The 20,660-nt window shown below is 42.7% G+C and overlaps 1 protein-coding gene across 3 annotated transcripts in view; it reads left to right on the top strand.

The window, feature by feature from the left end:
- Window positions 1-20,660, top strand: part of GRB2 (growth factor receptor bound protein 2) — a 54,373-nt gene that overhangs the window by 6,159 nt on the left and 27,554 nt on the right. For 2 of the 3 annotated variants that reach the window (XM_065034070.1, XM_065034071.1), the window contains exon 2: window positions 6,551-6,766. In XM_065034070.1, the coding sequence (XP_064890142.1) occupies window positions 6,689-6,766 (78 nt within the window). In that variant the 5' untranslated portion in view covers window positions 6,551-6,688. Of the gene's footprint in view, window positions 1-1,789; window positions 1,964-6,550; window positions 6,767-20,660 lie in introns of those variants that run through there. The other variant, XM_065034069.1, reaches the window with a different exon arrangement.

The raw sequence follows: 20,660 nt of genomic DNA, 5'->3' as shown, positions 1-20,660 counted from the left end.
GAATCTTTATCAAGCTGCTTAAGCATTTAGAATGAGAATGTTAGCAGGCAATGTTTGCAGAACATAGTTTGTAAGGCAGATTGTGTGAGGTAGCGGTATATATTCTGATGTTATTCTAATCTTGGTATGGATGAAACCATGAAACTCCCCCTGCAGAGTGCAAACAGTGTGATGGCTTATTTAAAAAAAGAAAGTGGGTTTAATCCAAGGCTGAAAATATGCATCTGTCATAAAATGAAACCTTAATTATCTATGCCCAGGTTAGATGCAGTCTTGAACCCAAGCCTTGTCCAGAATAATCCTGAATTTACATGAGCCTGTGAACTCTGCAGCTTTTTACTTGGTGCTGTGGTACCTGCTGTGCTTAGACCCCACATTCCCTGTCTCAGCAGGGGGGAAAAATGGGGAGCAACCTATCAAAAACACAACAAAAGACCCCAAACAAAAAAGGACAACCAACCAAAAGTAACCCCTAGAGCTGGCTCATCCTTTCTGGGGAGCAGTACACTTGTAGAAAGCCTCTAGTTCAAAACCAGCTCTCCAGAGCCAGAGGAAAGCTTTTTTATTCAGTGCCTTTATCAAGGAATGGAGGCCTGATATTTACCTAAGCAACTGTTTTACTCTATGTTGTAATTAGGGTCTTTTCAAGCTAAAAGAATGTTAGGAGGGTCATATAGTTAAACCCTGGGATTAGTTGCCTGTGCGACCTGATTTTTGCCCTCTGTGCATATTTTAATTGCAATGTGTTTTCACACTGTTTGTTTTCCCTACAGCATGGGTGCCTTTCTCAGTGCTCAGAAGGGATGGTAATTGTTGAGTAAAGGCTCTACCAAGTGTTTTCTTTGCTCTCAGAGTTCAGTGAGTGGTTCCACACCCCTCAGTGCCCAGACAAGCTCAGCTTAAGCGCAGGCCTGGAGTTTTCCCTCGTAGTTACAGGTAGCTTCTAAATTAATTTCTCCATGATGAGACAAACTGCCTTGTCTTACAGACAAGCAGAGGCACAAATAAATTAGGCAAACCTTTTGCACAAACCCCGAGTGGTTTCACCTCCAGCAGCCTGGAGCACAAGTGTGATGAGGAGCAGTTGAGGGAGCTGAGGCAGTTTAGCCTGGAGAAAAGGAGGCTGAGGGGGAGACCTTATCACTGTCTGCAACTGCCTTAAAGGAGGTTGGAGCATGGAGGGTGCTGGTCTCTTCTCCCAGGTAGCAAGTGATGGGACAAGAGGAAATGGCCTCAAGTTGTGCCAGGGGAGGTTTAGATTGGATATTAGAAAAAATTCTTCCTGTAGAGGGCTGTGGGGCATTGGAACAGGCTGCCCAGGGCAGTGGTGGAGTCACCATCCCTGGAGGGGTTTAAAAGGCGTTTTTAGATGAGGTTCTTAGGGACATGGTTTAGTGCTAGAATTAGGTTAGGTTATGCTTGAACTCGTTGATCCTGAGGGTCTCTTCCAACTGAAATCGATTCTGTGAGCCTGTACTCATGGCCGCCTCCCCCGGGGCATTAATATAGTTTCAATATTGCTCGGCCCGTGCTGCTGCGATGTTCAGGAGGGCTCGGTGCCAAGGCTGCGGCCTCTCCCCTCTCCTCCCCGCTCGGTGCCCGGGGTGTTCCAGCCCCGGGGCAGCTGCTCGGCGGCCGCGGGCGGAGCAGCCCCGGCTCCGCGTCTCCCCCGGCACTGCGCATGCGCGGGGAGCGCCCGCCCTCCGCCCGGCCAGGCGAGCGCGCAGGCGCCTCTCTCGCGGTGGGCGGGGCGGGGCGGTGGAGGGCGGCTGACAGGGCCGTTCTCGCGAGAGTTGCTGCGGGAACGGCGGTGGCCGAGCAGGCGGCGGGCGGGGGGGGGCGCCGCGGGCCGGGGCAGGAGCGGCAGCCGAGGCGGCGCTGGAGGGGCGGCCGGGACGGGCCGCGTGGGGCTGGGCAGGCGGCGAGGACCCTCGGGCAGGGCGGCGCCCCCCAGCGCTGCGCGGTGAGTTTCGGGGGTGTGTATGGAGAGCGGCCGTGGGGGCGCCGAGCCCCCCAGCACCCGCCGCGGTGTGGCGCGGGGAAGGCCCTTCCCGGTGGGGCCAGGCTCCCCTGCCCACCGTGGGCCTTGCCGGGACGCGGGGGGCACGCTGAGCCCCGGCGGAGGGCGGCCCTCGGTGCCGCGGCCTGGGCCCCTGGCGCGTTCCGCCTGTCGCCGGTGTGCTCCGCGGGAGCCGCCTCCGCGCAGACCCTGCACCGGGCTGTGGGGCTGCGCCCCGCGGGACCCGGCCTTCCCGGGCCGCGGGGCGGGTGCGGTGAGTCCTGGGTTGGAGAGGCGACATTCACTGTCAGGGGCCGCTCTCCGTGCTTCGGTCCCCCAGGCGGGTGTCAGTCGTGGGTCGCTTCCCGCTTTGCCGTCCATCTGTGGAGCGTTGGCTGCTGGTAGTTCTCGGGGCTTATTTTCAATACTCCCCGGAAGAGTTCTGTAACTTCAGGCCGCTTCTAAAGGTTAAAAGGTTGTGAATACCCTGTGGGCAGGCTAACATCCATATCTTTCTTTCTCCAAAAGACCTTTGGGTCTTGCTTCAAATGTGAGTTGCTATGATAGAGACGTTTTTCTTCCAGCCTTTTCTTTCTCTTCTGAACTTCCTGCTTGAGATTCATTGTTGGTTTTGTGGTATAAGGTTTAACTTGCCAATATACTTTCAAATGATCTGTAGAAGACAAGGATGCAGTGTTGTTAACTCCCACAACATCTGACTCAGACATCTCCTTTATAACCTCAAGAGAAAAATATTCTGTAGCACAGTTAATAACTGGGGGAGCAATTCATAGATAAATATAGTGTTTAGGGAAGTTCATTCCTTGTTTTAAAAATTATGAAATGCCTTTGGTTAAGGGCCAAATTGTTGATCTTGTTTAAACACAGTGTTGTTGGTAATAATTCTCTGGGCAAGCTTTGGATATTCAGAATTTGTTCCAATAAAAGGCCTTTCAATTATTATCATGTCTTAGGCTGATCAAGTTATGTAGTGTTTTAAGTATTTCATAATACCAGGCAAGCTTGTGCTCTTTAAAACTGCTTTATACAGTTTAAAATAACAACAACAAAAAAAAAGTAGCAATAAATAAATTTTGTCAGAGGTGCAGTTTCCTACTACCTGATAAAATGATTTGATCTGATAAATATCGTCTGTGCTTTGTACTGTAGCTTAGTTTCCTAAATGGTATTTTGACTCGTCCTCTGACAAGATATGCTTAAGGAAGTCGAAACATACTAAGCTAGTAGACCATGAGGATCATTTATGACCCTGAATGTTCTGGCTTTTATATGTTGACAATTTATATTTTACCTCCCTAGTTTATTATGTTATACTTCCTTATTTGGTTAATTTGAATGGGTACTTTGCTCTTATGATTTTTTTTCTTTCTATTCTTTTGTCTAGAGCCTGACACTTCGCATTTCTGCATGTCTTCCACATGATGTATCCACACATTTTTCTTTCCACCACCCTTAGTAATGTTTTGTTCTTTAACAGCTGATGAAGCTTAGGATCTGATTCTTTGCAAAATCTCCCACTGAACGTATTTTCTTTCTTCCCTCACTTTGACTTTCCCAAACTGTCTGTTCTTCTGTTCCTGCCTGTGTAACTTTACAGAAGAACAGTAAAACAGTGGAAAGAGTACAATGAGAAAGCTCTCACTTGCTAGAAAAAATGCTGTTTGTAAGAACAGTATAAAAAACCCTACTTTTGCCTCTGTGTTTTTTTAAATATCTATTGAAAAGGACGTGAGAATTGTTTCCTGTTGGCTACAGCAGGGAGGTTTGTATTCATAATTACTTGTATTCCATCCTGAACTGCAGCTCTGTATTGCTAATACAAATTTACTGTTAGCTGCATCTGCTGCCTTTGCTGCCTCTCACCTTGCCCAGATCTTTTAAGAGCAAGAGAAGTATCTTGCCCCAAATCACAGTAAGGCAAGAGGTGAAAAACATACTGATATTCTTGAGAAATCTTAGTCATTTCTCTAGTAAGATCATATTATAATTCTTGTGAAGTGTATTTATTGCATTAATATTATGTCTGTTAATTCATTACTCCATTTGAAGTCTGTGGAGCTGGGGCACGCTCTAGGATTTGCAGGGTCTCCTGTTTCACTGCTCTCTGCCTAAACCAAACACCTACAGCTGTGCTCTTGGTGGCCGGGGACCCAGCACAGGCCACTTCCCCAGTGAGTTTATTTTTGCCCTTGTTGTCCAGTGGGTTTGTTTGTATTTTAATAATTATGTGGCTGACTGTCTGTAAGAACTTATTAAATAAGATTAGTGAACAGCAAATGCTTTCTGAATGACTTTAAGGGAACTGATGTTCTAAGTTTACCTTTTCTGGCATTTGCTGTGTAAGTATCTGGGTTTAATATTTTCAGAGCTTTTCCCTAATTTATGTGTAACTTGTGCCTGAACTTCAGTTACACTTTTGCCTAAAGTCATGGTGGTTAAAATTTTGTTCTACGCTGCAGCTGTTAGTATTGTTACCTAGAAACATCACTCCTTTAAATGCTGACCATATCATGGTGCTAGTAATATGAATGCACGTTTAAAGAAAATTGTGTGATGAATCTCTTTCATCTTGAAGTTGTGCATTCTTAGGTTTGGAACTTTAGCTTTTCAAGCATGCCCATATAATGCTACACATCTTCAAATGTAGCTGTTTGAAACACCAGGTTTTAGCTAGTGATATTTATCCTTTAAGAAGGAACAGAAACTGATGATGTTTACCCTGAAACATACAGGACATGTAGACAGCATGCTTGAACAAATATGTGCATTTTCCATTGCTTCATACTCAGTAATTCATGTTGCTCTTTAATATTGCAGAAAATTATAAATACCATCAGTTAAAAAAAGAGGTTAGAAAGATGAAGGGATAATGAACCAAACACAATAGGGGATGGCAAGGGGAAAGTGTTCCTGGAGAAGGAAAATTGTTGTTGTTTGAGCACGCTAGCCCGGTGCGGATGACTGACATCAGAAAGACAGATGCTTTTTTTAATCAGCATTGAAAGCAAAGTTTAGTATTTTAGGTGCATCAACATGTAGCTAAGGTGATACGCTTTTTGGGTTTAGTTAAGCGTGTGGGCCAAAGCTTGGATCCAGTATGTTCCTTTCCAGTAGCACAGGCAGGTTGTTCTGTGTGATTGTTGTGGTTGCTGACAGCTGTGTCAGTCTTGCTGACATTTCAGTAGTGGTGTAGGAGCACCAAAGAAAACCCCGAGCCCTGTCCATTGATCAAGGTAAACCCTGTAAATACCTCTTCTCATTCTGCCAGTTTCCTGGGATAGAAACCTTAGTTCTGGTGTTTGCCTTGAGCTCTGTTATTCTTTATGGAGAGCTGAAGGTTGGGCAAAAATGGGGCTTGTGGAATAGAAGCATGTTAATTGCTGAACTGCATTTATGTAAGGCAGGTTTTCCTCTGAAATGAGAAAATACTGTTGCCATCTGCTGCCTTTGTATATAGGAGGGCTCTTTCTGGGCCATAACCACAGAGACTGAATTAGCAGGTGCGTGGGTTCGCTGCTGTTTGTCACATCTCTGCTGTCTTGAATTGTCATTGACAAGTACCAGCTCTCTGCTGGTTCTCCAGAGGGTGCTCATGGTGGTTTTTAATTTACAGTCTATCTTACTTGACTTTTTTTTTCTGATCTTTTGGCTTCTCTGCTATCAGATGTAGCTGGAGTTAGATTAAATCCTCCCTATTATAACCTGAGATCAAGATATAAGCCTTTTCAATGGTTTCAGAGGGTCTATGTATGCCTTGTCAGGTTTGGTGTCATTTCTTCTCTGGGCCCATAAGAGATACTTAAACTTGCTGATTTTCATGCTGTGCTTATGAAGATTTTTTTTTTTTAACATATTCTGCTGCTCAAGATGCTGGAATTTGAGAATGGTTGCTTTTACCCTAGAGTGAGGCCAAACTTCTCTCTAGATATTATTTTAGGGCACTTTTTGATAGGCATATCAATTCCAAGAAAGTCCCGTTATAGATGACCCACAGAAGTGTTCTCTGCTTTGTCTTACTTACTGCATTTAAATTGATGTAAGCTGTATGAACGGGAAGAAAATAGATAGATTGGTGTAAGCTGCATCTCCAGAACGGTCTTTACGAGCCGCCGATCCCCATCGTGGGGTTTAATTTTGTGTTCCCTGCGCCGGGATGCCCAGCCCTGCCAGGGCTGGCCCGCCGTGTCCTCTCGCTGGAGTGAACGGTGTGAGGAGCGGGATGGGGCTTCCCGGGGCGGGCGGACTGGACTGGACCTCCCGCCGCGGGGCTGGTCCGAGGAAGCGGTGCCGGCGGCGGGTCCTGCCAGCCCCGCGGGACCGGCGGCTCCCCTTGCGGTGCCGCCTCCCGCCCCCGGGGCGGCCATTGGCCGCGGGACGTGTCACTCGGGCGAGCCGGGCCTGGGCGAGCGGCGGCGGGAGGAAGCGGCGGCCGCGCCGGGCGGAGGGAGCGGCTCTGGGCGCGGCCCCGGCCATCGATCCGTGCCACTTCCCCTAATGGCCCGTCTCTTCCTCCTCCTCCCCCTCCCCTAGGGCGGATCGTCCCCCGGGCTCCCTGTATGTGAGAGCCGGGGCCGGCGTCTCGGAGGGAGCCGGGCCGCGGGAGGAGCGGAGGCTTCGGGGAAACGCTTCCTTCCCAGCGCCCGCACCGCCGTGCGCGGCAGCCCCAGCATGGAAGCCATCGCCAAGTACGACTTCAAAGCCACCGCGGATGACGAGCTGAGCTTCAAACGGGGGGATATCCTTAAGGTAAGCGCTGGGGAAGGGCTCGGGAACTCCCTCTTTTGCCCTGGGCTTTTCAGCTTCTCTCGGGCGTCTCTTCCTGTCCGTTAGACCTGACCCTCTTTTGAGTCCCCAGCGAACGCCATCTCCTTTTCATAGGGTTCCTCAAGATTTCCTCAGTCCCAGTCTGACCCCTTTAAGATCAGGAGAGACTGTTTTATTTCTGTATTTAGCATGCATCCCGAAGTCTTTCTTCTGAGATTGGAATATTTGAAAACTTAGTCGTAAACATGGTAGCAAATAAGCAGAAGTACAAGATAATCGTTACACTGAATTCCCTTCTACGAGAGGAAACCCCTTAAAGTAATCAAGATCAATTTTGTATTCCTTTCCTTTGCTTGCTGCCAAGGATTCCAATATCAAAGAGCAGTGATTAGATTATTTCTCAGCAGATAATCTTTTAGCATCAGGCTGTCAAATATTGGTGCTGAGTTTTATCTTCAGTCCTGATGAACTCAAATGATAAGCTTGTGGCTGAATATTTAATGGATCCGTGCAGATGTAAGTGGGTGTTGGAGTGCATTAGAGGAATTTTGGTCGGTAGTTCTTTCAATATATCAAAGGCTTTTTAGGCTTCATCTTTGCTATATTAAGGGAATTTGAAAAATATTTGAATTTTTAAAACTGGATACACAGAACAAGCCCAAAATTTTATTTTGGGAAGGAATAAAATATAAAAATCCATAGTGATTTGACCTTAGTGAAGCACAGCTCTAAGCTTTGTCACTTCCAAGTAGTATGAACCATATTGTGGAATGTTTTAATGGAGTTTCATTCAGAGCCAGTATTTCTCCAGAGAAGTATAAGATGGGTTTTACCTTCCTAGAGTGATGTATTTAGTATTAAAGCATTTTGAGTTGCTTCTTTGTAAAATGCTTTGAGTAGAAACTGTTCTGAGAGGTGCCTGTCCTGCAGATGCAAGGCTGTAGCTTTGTGTATGCTGACAAATCAAGTCCTGCAGACCTCAGTGGGATTACTCATCTGCTCAAAATTTTTGCCAAGGAATGGCTTGGTTTTAACTACTGGTTTAAGATAAGTTGGAGAAAGCAACCTCAATGTGTAAATTTAATATGTGACTGTTATAGTTGGTATTTCAATACTGTGACTTTGTTAAAAGTGCAGTAATATTGTGTGGCCATCAACAGATGAAGGTTGCAAAAATGTATCCTGCTTTGAGAATGTTAACTTCAAAAATAATTGTATCTGTATATATGCTACACCTTCCTGTCCCATAATCAGCCTAAAAACGCCTGTTAAACCAGTACACTTCAGTTCCAGTGTTCAGGTAAATTACAAAAATATTTCCTTTTGCTGTTTCTAAACATTTGAAACTGTCAAAGTTCAGGAGACTTCTGTGAAAACCATGCGCTTATTTTTCTTAACCTGAACTGCATCCTTCTAGTTTGGGTTACTACTGGCTGCCCTCAGTGTTTGAAGTAGAGCATAGCTGAAGTAAGCTTGTAGAAAATGTGGAACAGGAAGGAAAAATGAAGTATAATGAAATATAGTTTATTTTAAAGTATATCCTTAATTATTTTCACTGCATTTGGTATAGAAGTTTGTTGAAGTACCTGAAAAAATATCTTATAAAATTTGCATGTGTTTAAAAATCTTTTCTTCTCTAGGAATTGAAGGAAAAATAACTTTTTAGACTTTCAAAAGTTTGCTCTGTTCTAAAGCTCTTACAGCTGTGCACAGTGGCTGATAATAAGATGTTCTTAATGTCATCCCATAGATACAAATATTGTCACAATAGCAGAAACATGATGGTGTCTGTGCTATTACACTCCATTAATAATTGTATTTTTCCTAGAATACAGAGAGGGATTTTCCTACTCTACACAAAACCTGGGCTGAGCACTTCTTCAAACCATATCTCTTTTCAGCTCATGTTCTGAAAATGTTTGTAGATTTTATGTATTTCATAGACGAGTAAACTGAGGCATAGAAATAGTAAATTGCTTGAGATTATCACTAAAGTTAGTGGAAACTCCAAGAGCTTCAGGAATTCTTCTTCAGCACATAGTTGAGATGAGTTCATTGCCGCATGGTAAGGTTCACTGGTAAAGCTGGCAGATTTCAGACAAATAAGCCAACAACAACTAGAATTGTTACAGTTCATTTTACTTGAACTGACAGCCTTCTGTGGCACGTTGTCATTTTGAAAGTCTGGTTCACTTCAAATGTGTTTCAGGTTGTGCAAATTAATTTCCATCAAACATGCCACATCAGTTTTGTTAGTACTTTGCTCATGACTGAGAAATCTCGGGGCATCCCACTCATGTGCTTCATGTGATCTGTCGTAGTAATCGGGTCAGTGAGAAACAAATTTGTAGCACGTTGAATGTACCTGCATACTTCGCTCCTTAGATATCCCGTGCTGAGGCGCACATGTAACTTGCCATGTAGTGAAGGCTTCTTTAAATCCAGCTGTTATGCGCCTTCGGAAATTCAAGTTAGTTTGATGCCATATATGATGATGGCAAAGGATTGTTTCAGAGAGCAATGTTACACCATGCCCACACAAAGAACAAAATCTATAATGCTTTAATTCCCACTCCTTAAAAGTTCATGTTTCTCTTTGTGGGGAGAGAAGGCAGAGATGCGAACTGTCTGACTCCCTCCGATTCCAGCAGATAACTTGCATATGATGTCATGGTGCCATTACTGCCGCATACCCACAGATTCGGGACTTGATTGAATAGCATTTGAACTGGAGCCATTAAGCTGGTTGTTAGTAATCTTGTGGCTGGTTTCCAGAAGTGAGTGAAGATAGTTGACCTTTGGCTTGCAATTGTAAAACAGCTGAGTGAAGAGGAAAAAGTGCTCGGCCTTTTCTTTTGTGGGTGCTGGATGGTAAAAGCCACTTGTATGATTTTTTGTAACAGACAGTATGCTCGATCCCCTTGCCCTTCTATCTAGTGGTTCTACAGCAGTGGGTGGTATTGCCCTGCAAACTGACAGCTTTCTTTAAACTTTTTAAATATCTTAAATACTACTTGATGAGCTTTTTTGAGCAAAAGGAAAGGTTGCAGCTTCCTTCTGTGTCTTCTGATCACAGTACAGTGCCGCAGCTCTCAAGATCACCATTGTTTTCATGTACTGGTGGTTGCTTCACAAAAGCTTGTTGGTGACTGGTGTCATCCTGGGGGTGTGAAGGTAGCCTGTCCTGTTATTTTAAAAAGTAAAAATAGGAAGCTGAGGGATTCCTATTTGAAAGTTTGATTTACCGTTTTTCGCTTAGAATAGTTGACAGTTGTCATGATGGTTTTTTCAGTCTTTTCTGCTTTTACTTGCTGTATTTATTGAAGTTGGGAGTAGTTAACTTCAGTCTCTGTCTGTATTTGTATTTCAGGTTTTATGTCCCCAAAAACTATTGTATTTCTAGCAGCTTCTGGTTTGTTGCCCTTTGTGCTAACTGGCAAGTGTCCAGACCTGAAGTGTGCTAATATTTGCTGGTGGTTTGGCAGGAGCAGGACTGGGAGGAGGGAAGAAAAATCATCATTCTTTCTCTCATGTCATCATCATTTATTTTCTGTATTCCTCCTACACCTAATCTGAAGTGTGCAGTTAATACCATGGTGCTCTGATAACTGTTTCTGCATGGTTAATAAATATTCATTAGTATATTGAATGTTAGAATTGTGGGTTTGTTTTTAAAGTGTAGACCACTGCTCCATTTCCTCTTTCTCTTTGTGTTGTAGGGTTGGGGCATAGCTGGACGTAATCTTCTGAAGAACTCAATAAGTTCCTTTTCCCAGTAGCTGTCAGTGTAATTAATTCAGGGTCACTTACAGATTGTTTTTATGAGTAAAACTATTCAGGTGGTGGTTTAAATAGAGGACCATTATCTTTAATTTGGGGATTTTCACTTTTGTGTGACATACAAACCAGCTTTCCCTATATGCTAAAATATGGAATTCCTTGACAAAATTTGATAATTTGACAGTTTTGTTCAGCAAAGTCAAGATTTTTTTATCCCTACTCTGAACATACACTTGGCGGTCACCTCAGGTTCTGTTCACGTGACCGCTTCCCACCAAACTGATTTTCTTTCTGTCTGCCTTTAAGAGGATTGAGTGTTTGCAAACAGTTGATGCTGAGACAGCGTTTTCAGTTCCTGCATGAAAACCATTTTTCTGTGTCTGAATACAGTGGAACAGTTCTGAATAGAGGGAGGAGTAGGACAAACAAGGGGAGCATGGCTCCCTTCTTCTTCATCCCTTGTGTTTGACCTCGCCTGCACTGACTGTTTTGTTGTGGTGTCCAAGCTAGAGAACAGGAATTCGTGGCTTGCTGAAGAGTAGTGCAATGACTTTTCCTCTGTTTTGGGTGAAATTGTCTTCGCTCTCATCATTTTTCTCCCTTTCATCATCTTTCCCCATTTTTGGTAAGGGGCTGGACTCGGTCTTGATGATTTTAATACATGAAAAATGGTTTTCTGAATTAGTGATTCAGGCAAATTGCAAGTACTGTGTGCTTCATAGTGAAGTAGGTTAAATACTAGAACAGGTTGTCCAGAGAAGATGTGGAATTACCATCCTTGGAGGTGCCCAGACAAGTCCCTGAGCAATGTGATCTAATTAGACTTGTTTTGAGCAGGAGGGGGTGGCTTAGGTGACGTCCAGAGCCCCTTCAACCTATGTTATTCTGTGACTTAGCTGTGAGTGGCAACTCTGTGGTATGTGATGGTCGATGTGTAAAGGTGTGGTTAGGTCATGTTCCTTGGCGGGCGGCCTTGAATGAAGATATTTTTCATCAATATGTGATCAATATTGCAGTCTAAGAAGACAAAGCTGTGTGAAAATTACTAAGACTCATAAAGACAAATACAATTATCTTAAATGTAGTTGATTTGACGTCCCGGCAGTTGGAGATCTGTGTTACAAAGAGATACCGTAAGAGGTTGCGTTCTGCTGGTCTACCCAACTGTTCAATGCCTATGTTTTTATTAATAGTACAAACTTCTCCAATATTGTTCCTCTTATGTATGATAGTAATCTGAAGGTGGGACTTGTTTTATTAGCCAGCTTCTCTAGGTATTTGGGGGAAGGAAGTGCCTAACCTCTCCAAGGCGCATATCCCCAAAAAAAGCAAACACTCATGTTCTGTATTTATAAACAAGCTCGAACCTTTTTAGAGCAAGATTGCATTGCTGAAGGTGTCTGTGTGCAGAAGACATAAATATGGAATACTCCAGATTGAAGGTGTAAAGCAGTCTTTGCAAGCAAGGAGTAAACACATTCCTCCTTAAAAATGGCATCCTTGTTTTTATAACATTTAGTAGCTATTTGTGGTGATTATTTAAACTCGTCACTGAAATTGGAGAATTTAGCTCGTGTGAGCTGTGTGCTACCTCAAGCCTGATGGAGTTTTGAATGTCAAACAAGACACTGATTAAAGCTCATGGTCAGCTTAGCTAATTTTATTATATTGACTTAACATGTATTGCATCCTCTTATAGCCAGGGGAAATTATGCTGATTTGAAGCTCTAGCTGCCTTTTGCCTGTTTAATGGAAGTGCTATTGTTGGAGATTTTCTGCGAGGTCCAGCTTTGGTGTGACTGCTCTGACAGACTTCTGAAAAGTGTTAGCATGGACATATCAGCAAATCAAATTTTGGCTCACTGAATTATTTCTCTGCTTTGCTCAACGTGTGTGTCAAACTGCAACCAATGTGATTTGTTTTTGCTTTTATTTACTGGCAACACAAAAATGTCATTTCACCGGGGCACTAGTGAGAGAGGCACTAGGTCTCAATGTTTTGTTTTAATGCTTTACTTGCTTTATTTAGCATTTTGTTAGGAAAGCCGCCTTTGATCTCTATCATTTCCAGTTTACTCTGAAAATTCTGTTAAATTCAAAATGCAAATGAGTAGGTGACTCGTATGCATTCTGCATTTCTACGCAGATCAGCAAACTGATACTGCTATAGTTTGATATACCAGTTGTTATCTGCAGCTTTATCCCACAGCAGTTCTTGCTCTTTCATTTCCTTTGCTGGCCCTGCAGCGGCAGTTAACGTTATCTCCCAAGTTGGGTAAACATCAGTGACTAGAATATACAGAAGGAAATAAAAATGTGGGGTTTAGATGCTTTGAGCCTTGGGAAAGAAAACAGGAATTGGAGAACAGGTTGACGAGAAGCTCAACATGACCCAGAAATGTGCACTTGCAGCCCAGAAAGCCAACTGTGTCCTGGGCTGTATCACAAACAGTGTGACCAGTGGGTCGAGGGGGGTGATTCTGCCCCTCTGCTCTGGTGAGACCCCCCGGAGTCCCGCAGTCAGCTCTGGGGCCCCTGAGGTAAGAGGGACATGGACCTGTTGGAGCAATTCCGGGGGAGGGCACTGGAGCACCTCTGCTGTGAGGACATGCTGAGGGGGTTCAGTCCGGAGAAGGCTTCACAGACACCTTATTGTGGCCTTCCAGTACCTAAAGGACACCTACAGGAGGGCTGGAGGGGAACTTTTTACATGGGCATGGAGTGATAGAATAAGGGGTGATGGCTTTAAACTGACAGAGGATGGATTTAGATTAGATATAAGGAAGAAATTGTTCCCCATGAGGGTGGTGAGACACTGGAACAGGCTGCCCAGAGATACTGGGGGTTCCCCATCCCTGGAAGTGTTCACAGCTGGGTTGGACGGAGCTTTAATAACCTGGTCAGGTGGAAGAGGGATTGGACTAGATGATCTTTAAGGTCCCTTGCAACCTATCAATTCTATGCATTCCCTATGCATTCTATGAATACTTTATGATTTTTTTTTCATTATCTGCAGTGTGGGGAATGCTGTATAATTATCTGCAGTGTGGGGAATGCTGTATAAAGTTGTTCTTTCCCTCAAATGTCAATATCTTTTTAGATGGAGCAGCAGCATTGTTGATCTCAATCTGTCAAGCTTCAAGCTGCACTTCGTCATGTTCTAGGCTCATGCCCTGTTGCTGACTATTTAAAGCACTGCTCATGGGTGGCACATCTTCAACTTTGAAGTCATCAACACCTCATAAGAGTAGGTGTGCAAATGGAACAGAAAAATGGTTGTGAAGCAGATTGTCTGTGGTGGAGCCTGAACTTGTTCCCATGTCTTATGTGCATGATTGGTGCCACCATCTGACAACTCAAGTGAGAATTCATTTAACAAACTTAAGAATGTGGGTTTTTTTCATGGTGACATGTGCTAAACAAATGGGGTTGTATGGCTGAGTTCTGATGGAGCAAAAGTGAACTGACAGTCTCCAGAACTGCTCATGATAATTATTTTTAGGACATTTGTTATATTCCTGAAACCCAGATGCTACTCTACAATACCCTGATTAGTTACTAGATGCATCTGAAATCTGCATTTTAAATAGTTGCATTCATGGTTTTCCTCGGCCTGTCTTTCTCTCTTTACTAAAAGTGTTTTTCTGCAGATACTAAATAAAACCCTGTTTTAAAAATGTCTTAAACAACTTGGAGATCCTAAGAGGCTTTTTTTTTTCGCTTAAGAAATGATTGCTTACTTGTGTTTCTCTACCTGATCTTGGATCGTTTTGTCTCCAGTTGTTTGATGTTGTGCAAACAGATAGCGAGTCCTGTTATTGAATATTCATCACATCAGTTGGGTTTTGGTCCCAGGGGGCAAGTCAGGATGGTGACTGAAATAAGGCAGAAATTAGGATAGCTATTTTTGTCTAGGAAGTAGATTGGCAGCCTCTGTAGAGTAATTAGTTTATAATTGTGATGTTGAAACACTACTGACCTTTATAAATAAAATATATAGAGAGAATACTTAACAGAGTAGATTTATTCTGTTTGTACCTGCTGAATTTAGCTCCTTTGGATGCGTTCGTGTCAGCGTGCACACTCGTCATGAGCTGCGTGTTGGCTCTAGTGCAGCTGGACCTCATGCAGACAGCAGAAAGCATTTTTCTAAAGTTCAACTGAACTGTAATTATACTGTTAGTCTCTAAAACCTCTTATTTAAATAATTTGTCTCTGGAATTCATGCTTTCTGCATTGAGCCAACCTATTTCTTGCTCTAACTTGTATTATAAAACTCTACAGGTTTGTATATGGAAGGAAGAAAAAAGTGCTGCTGTTATGCAGAATTGTTTCCCTTGAGAGGAAAGGGGGGAATTCTTCATGAGTTATGTATGAGCCAGCAGGTTCCACTAGTCACAGCAACCCTGCTGGTGCAGAAGACTTGTGGTCTCAGCTACTCAGCCCTCTGGTTTGGGAGAAATGGGCACAAAAGTTTAAACCACGCAACTCTTGCTGAGCTTGAGTAGTTTTTTCCATTATAAATCCATATGTGCTGTCAAATTTGGAGTATTCTTTTGTTACCTACCCTTCTTTAGCATAAATATAGAAGTGATATTTTAACCATTTGATCTGGATTTTACTTTATGCTGTTAACAGTGGATTACAGTCTGCTTGGAAAGAGTTATGCTTAGATTCCAGGTTGAAGTGAATTCATTTCAGAATACTAGGGAGGATTTTAGGCTGCAGAAGTCTGCATCTTTGCTAATTCCCCTGGAAAATCTGCCGCTTTTACTGAAGAGGTGTTTCTGTGAGCTCCTGTGTAGCTCAGGTCTTGTGCTGTAATCTTTACTACTCCTGAGGGCATAACTCGTCATGGAAAATTCCCAAATTCTTCATAACTCATCAAGGAAAACTCCCAAACTTTTTTTGGGGGGTAGGGAAGGCAAACAAGTGCTCCAAGAGTCTTGCAGTTGCAGAGGAAGGACAGAAACAAATGCGAGGAGGAAAATGAGGAAGAAGTAGCAACTGTAACAGAGACGGGTCCAATGAAAACCTTTAAAGGTGAAATTTGGCACGTAAAATGTTTCTCCCTAATGTTGCCATCAGACAGTGCTTGAATTTTGGCGAGATGAACATCAGCTTGACAAACGTGCCTCGTTGAGGCATATCAGGAAGATTTGTTGTGTGTATATATTCTACAGCTTAACTTTGTAATGTTTTGCTTGTCCTTGAATACTTTTTCAAGAACGTATCCTTAGCCCTGAAGGTGATAAAGCCTGGACTGGCAACTTGGGCTCTTTTCTGACCGCTGGAATGGAGGAAGCAGAAGCAACTTGTCCTTCCTCCTTGCCTTCACTTCTGTCCTTATTTCTTAAAATATATTTAGCACCAACGCCTCTGCCCTGCCTCTAATGAAACTATAGTTTGTCAAAAATTAATATGTAGATTTGTCTTTGACCGTTTGTACCAGGGCACTTAAACTTTCTTCCAGCATCAAGCTGTTTTGACACTTCATTACTGCTTAGCAAGAAGTGATATGTTCCTTCTTGGTTTTTTGTTTTATTTTGGTTTTCCCTGAAAATTGCCATTTGGGTTAAGAGTGTAACTTGCTACCTGCCAGGATGGGTAGATAAGGACTGTTGTGACCCTACCTGGGAAGACCCGGATGGAAAGTAACAACTCTCTTTACAGGGTCACAAAAAATAGTGATAACCAAAATGTTTATAGTTGACCCAGCTTTCCTGGCTTCCTGTCCTTCCTCTGCAGCTTGTTGTGTCTGGAAATCTTGCAAGCTGTTACCTTTACTCAGTTTATTTAGGTAACGTAAAAAAGGAAGAGCCTAGGTAAAAAGAGACTTCTGATGTTTCTATAAACTTTGGTGAGCTTTCTTTTCCTTGAAAAGCTTGTGTTTCATTCCACCTGCCTCTGTTTGGATTACAAACATGTGCGTGATGCTGCAGTAAGATTAGAGACACTCTTGATGCTATTTGCATTATGAGTAATAAGTTCCCAGTAAAGCTTATTTGTTGGGAAGAAATAAATATTTTTAGCTTTCCAAAAAGCTGTAGTTATTAAACATAAGGCAATATGTTGATAAAACAGCTGCTCTACAGTCTGATCAGCTACTGAAATGCACCCACGAGTGAGTCCTGTGAGCGGCAGGTTTGTGTTCTGTGGCAGCGTCTGAGCTACCCAAAGCTCCAGTCCCTGTGGGGCTCCCCGGTTTAAAGTCCTCACAAAGCAAATATGGTTATACTGTTTTCTTAATTTGCTTTGCATCTAACTGGACTTAGCCATTTTTGTTCAGGATTGCAGTCCAAAATGAAAAGTCTGGCCATACCTAATCAGACTCTTGCAAAACCCCCCGTGTTCCCTCAGTCATGGTCCCCAAAACTCCTGATTTACTAATTGGGAGCAGAGAGCATCATCCAAATGAGTGGAGCTGGCTCTAGTGTCCTAATGTGGGGAACAAGTAGCAGTGTGGGGGGTGCGTGGGTCTGGCGAGGGCTTTCGGCACTGTCAGAGACATTTTGGGCTGACCTCTTACACAGCCCTAGTACCTGTATTAGTCAGCTTTCTCTTACTTACTGTTCATTGCCACAGATTATATTAAGTTTATTATACCTTTATAATGGATTTTGCTTTATCTCAATTAGTGATTCATCCGTCTTTTATAAGGAACTGTATTTTTGTTCTCTCTTGCCACTGATTAAATGAAGGTCTGAGGTGAAGACTGCTTTTAGCTTTTATAGCTGTGCCAGAAGAGCCCAGCTTCCAAACAGCTGCTTGAAAGTCAACTTAATTGGGTAGCTCTATTTCCACGGTTTTATGGCCGAGTATGAGCGATATTGCTGCAGAGCAGCTGGGACCAAGTGGCATCTGTTGTGGTGCAAGATATGTGTTTAGTATCTTTAGATAAGGCCTGATTCTGGTTTGTGAGTGTGTTATTGAGATGTCATCCACATACTGAGGTCTTCCCAGAACTCCGGTTTTGGGCAAGTGTTTGAATGCGTCCGTGCCAACGCATGGTCTAAAAATCCCATTTAGTTGTGTAGCAATGAGTGACCCCTGTTCAGGGCCCTGGGGGAGCTTTTTGTGGTCGAGGCATTGATCTCCTGATTGGAATCTCCCAGTAAGGGAGAGTTTTAGTGCCTTAGCTTTTACTGAGGCTTACAATGGAGATATTGTGCTACTATAATGTACTTGAGAGCTTAAAATTAGTCTGTGGTCAAATAATATACCCTAGGGTGTCAGTGACCTGCATTATGATATCCCTTCCAGGTTATTGCAATGGAGTCATAACGAGTTCTATTCTTGTTTTAATTTGTTCTTGACCTGGAACAGTTCTTCTAATTTGAGACACTAATTAGGAGATGGTTTTAGTTATCTCTGATCTTTTCCATAAAGAATTTGGTGCCTCAGCTGTCTTCAGGATTCTGAAGCAAGTTACTGCTTTTGGCATTTAATATCTGCATTTCTGCATTATTCATGTAAGGACACTCTTTGATTTTCTTTTCTGCTCATAAGCCAAGAAAGCAGCGATAGGCTTTTCTTGTAGAGATCACTGGTGTTCCTGATAGTATGTTTCATTAAAAGAAAAAGAGAAAAAAAGAAATAAAAAAAATAGCACTTACTGGTACTTACTTATCTGTTTTATACTTCTCTGTTCCTCTGAAATATTATAGGTAGTGTATCTTTTTAAATTTAAAAAATATTCCTCTATTGGTATACTGATTTTCTTCCTAACCCTGAGTATCTTTGGGTAAGTGTTTCTTTTCCCAGTCCACACGACAGTGAGCTATAATGACTATTGTAGGCTCGGTCTCTTATATATATGAATTTCTACTCGGTGTGTGCAAATTCTGTGTGAATGTTTTATTTTCCTTTTACGGAGAGAACTGTACATGAACTAATGCTGTTTTATTAGCCCTGAAGTGAAAGAGGAACTTCCTAACATAAGGGGAATTTTTTTAAAGCATCACTTTGACGTGCAGATGTCGCCCTTTTTGTAATACTCCTCATTCCCCTCCCCTTCCCCTACAGTGCATAATTCAGATGATTACTTTAAGTGAACCCCCTCAGCTGTGAGTTTGGACTGTTTCTAAGGTAGAATGCAAGTTAAACTTCCTGAGCCTTGCACTTCATCAGCTTAAATCAGAAAGCAACGGTGTTTTGACACTGAAATTAGTCTATTTTACATACTGTCGGGCAGCTCTTTGGCCTGCGTGTCCTCTGAACTGCATGGCAGTCGCCTTTCCTCCTTTTTCAAAAGAGGAGGTTGTTGGTATCTTTCCACTTTTTGACATTCACAATGGCTTCTGGCATTCCATCTGGGTTAGCTGTGGGCCATTTAGTTCTGATAGCTTTCCTTGTTTTAAAGGAATGATCCTTATTCTTCCACATCGAAGTCCTTGTGTCTGGTTCAGATGTTCTTCTCTCCAACTCATCATCAGTTGTCAAAGTATCTTCTTTTTCCAGTGTACCGAGGGGTGCATATTTTCACAGGTTCTGGTGGGGCGTGTGCTTTTTTCTTTTTGAAAAGCTATTCTTTCCTGTTTTGCCAGAAATTGTTGAGCTTTTTATGGTTAAATCAAGGCCATTGTAACTCTGAATTTTGTTATTCCAACTCCGTGAGTACAGGATTGTGGGTGTGTTATTCTGTATACTACTGATTCTCCAGAAATTAAACTATAATCTAATGATGAGTTTGGAGAAGAAAGAAAAATGGATTAGTGTTGGAGTGAATCAACACTTTTAACTAGGGCCCGTTGTGACCCAAAAATAGGCTAAACTTAAACGTCATTAAAAGATTCCTGGGATATAATCAGTCATTATTCCACAGCACACTGAAAACAGTCATGCATTTCTTCTTAAAGTTATCATGAATTAAAGATCAACACGAGACATTCGTACACCAGCCCTGCTTTGTGTTTTTATAGAATTTGGCGGGTTTGTCCTACTGGGGTTCATGTCCACGTCCGCTAAAGGACGAGCGGCTGTGGAAACTTTGTGCCAAAAAGGCTGGGATTTCGGGCACTTGTGTAAAAACTGGGGCTGATTGTGAAGTGTATTGCCCAAGTCTTCCTAATGAAATGACCGAGGGTACGATATTAAGAATATTGACGTACAAGTTGTTTCCCTCATGGTACAAGAGCTGTGGAAACCTGGAGAAGAAATGGAGAGGTTGTATCTGAAACAAGTAGTTTCGGTCATTTGTAGATTGAGAAAGATAAGTGAGCATAACCAGTTGGTGCAATTGGTTTTCTTGGCTTTTGAAATTCTTAGAAAGATTTCTCAAAACAACCTGTGAACCAGGATTGTGATTAAATATATTTTTACAAGGTTATTTAGCTGCAAAATCCACTGAAATCCATTTATTTTCCCATGGGATTTTTTTTTTTTAATCTAACTGCTTTGTTTTGTTGACTTTTAAAAAAAAATTTAGTTTGCTTCTTGAATGACCAGAGGTCGGAGTTGGAGTGTACCCGATGTCTTTGGCTAAGAAGAGTCTTTCAGTCCATCTGTCCTTTGAAATCTCTTTCTCTTAGCAGACCTGAGCAGGTGGAAATGACCCAAGTTGCTGAATGAAATCTCTGTTGTATCCCATAACAGCCGTCAGAGGTGGCTTGAACTGAACTGCCTTGGAGCTCCAGGTTATTATTGTGGCATCAACGCAATCCTGGTGGGGTTTTGTTGTTGTTTTAAACCAACCAGGTTGGTTGATTTGTTTTTGGTTTGGTGAGTTATTTTGGTGGTGGGTTTTTTTTGTTGATTTTTGTGGTTTTTTGTTTGTTTTGGCTTTTTGGAAACATGGGCACAAGAAAGTGTCCCCATGTGCCATCTCAGGCCTTTAAAAGCAAATCTCCTAAAAATCTTTTTTCCATTAAAGGGCCCCTTTATTATCCTGTCTTTCTCCCTCATTTAATGTTACATGGGCAGGAAAATCATTTGGTGCTAATGTAATGTTGTACAGTAAAGCTGCGTCTCATTTCTTGTTTGGTTCTGCTTTACGAGGTTGGAGACATGTGAAATGTTTCTAAGTGAATATAATATTCTAGAGCCAATTGTGCAAACTGCCTTCAGTTTGGTAGGAGCTCATCAGTTTTGCAAGATC

The sequence above is a fragment of the Columba livia genome, chromosome 18 (assembly GCF_036013475.1).
Source record: "Columba livia isolate bColLiv1 breed racing homer chromosome 18, bColLiv1.pat.W.v2, whole genome shotgun sequence".
Taxonomy (NCBI): domain Eukaryota; kingdom Metazoa; phylum Chordata; class Aves; order Columbiformes; family Columbidae; genus Columba; species Columba livia.
The sequence above is the reverse complement of the archived record's forward strand: the minus strand, read 5'-3'. Positions and strand labels throughout refer to the sequence as shown.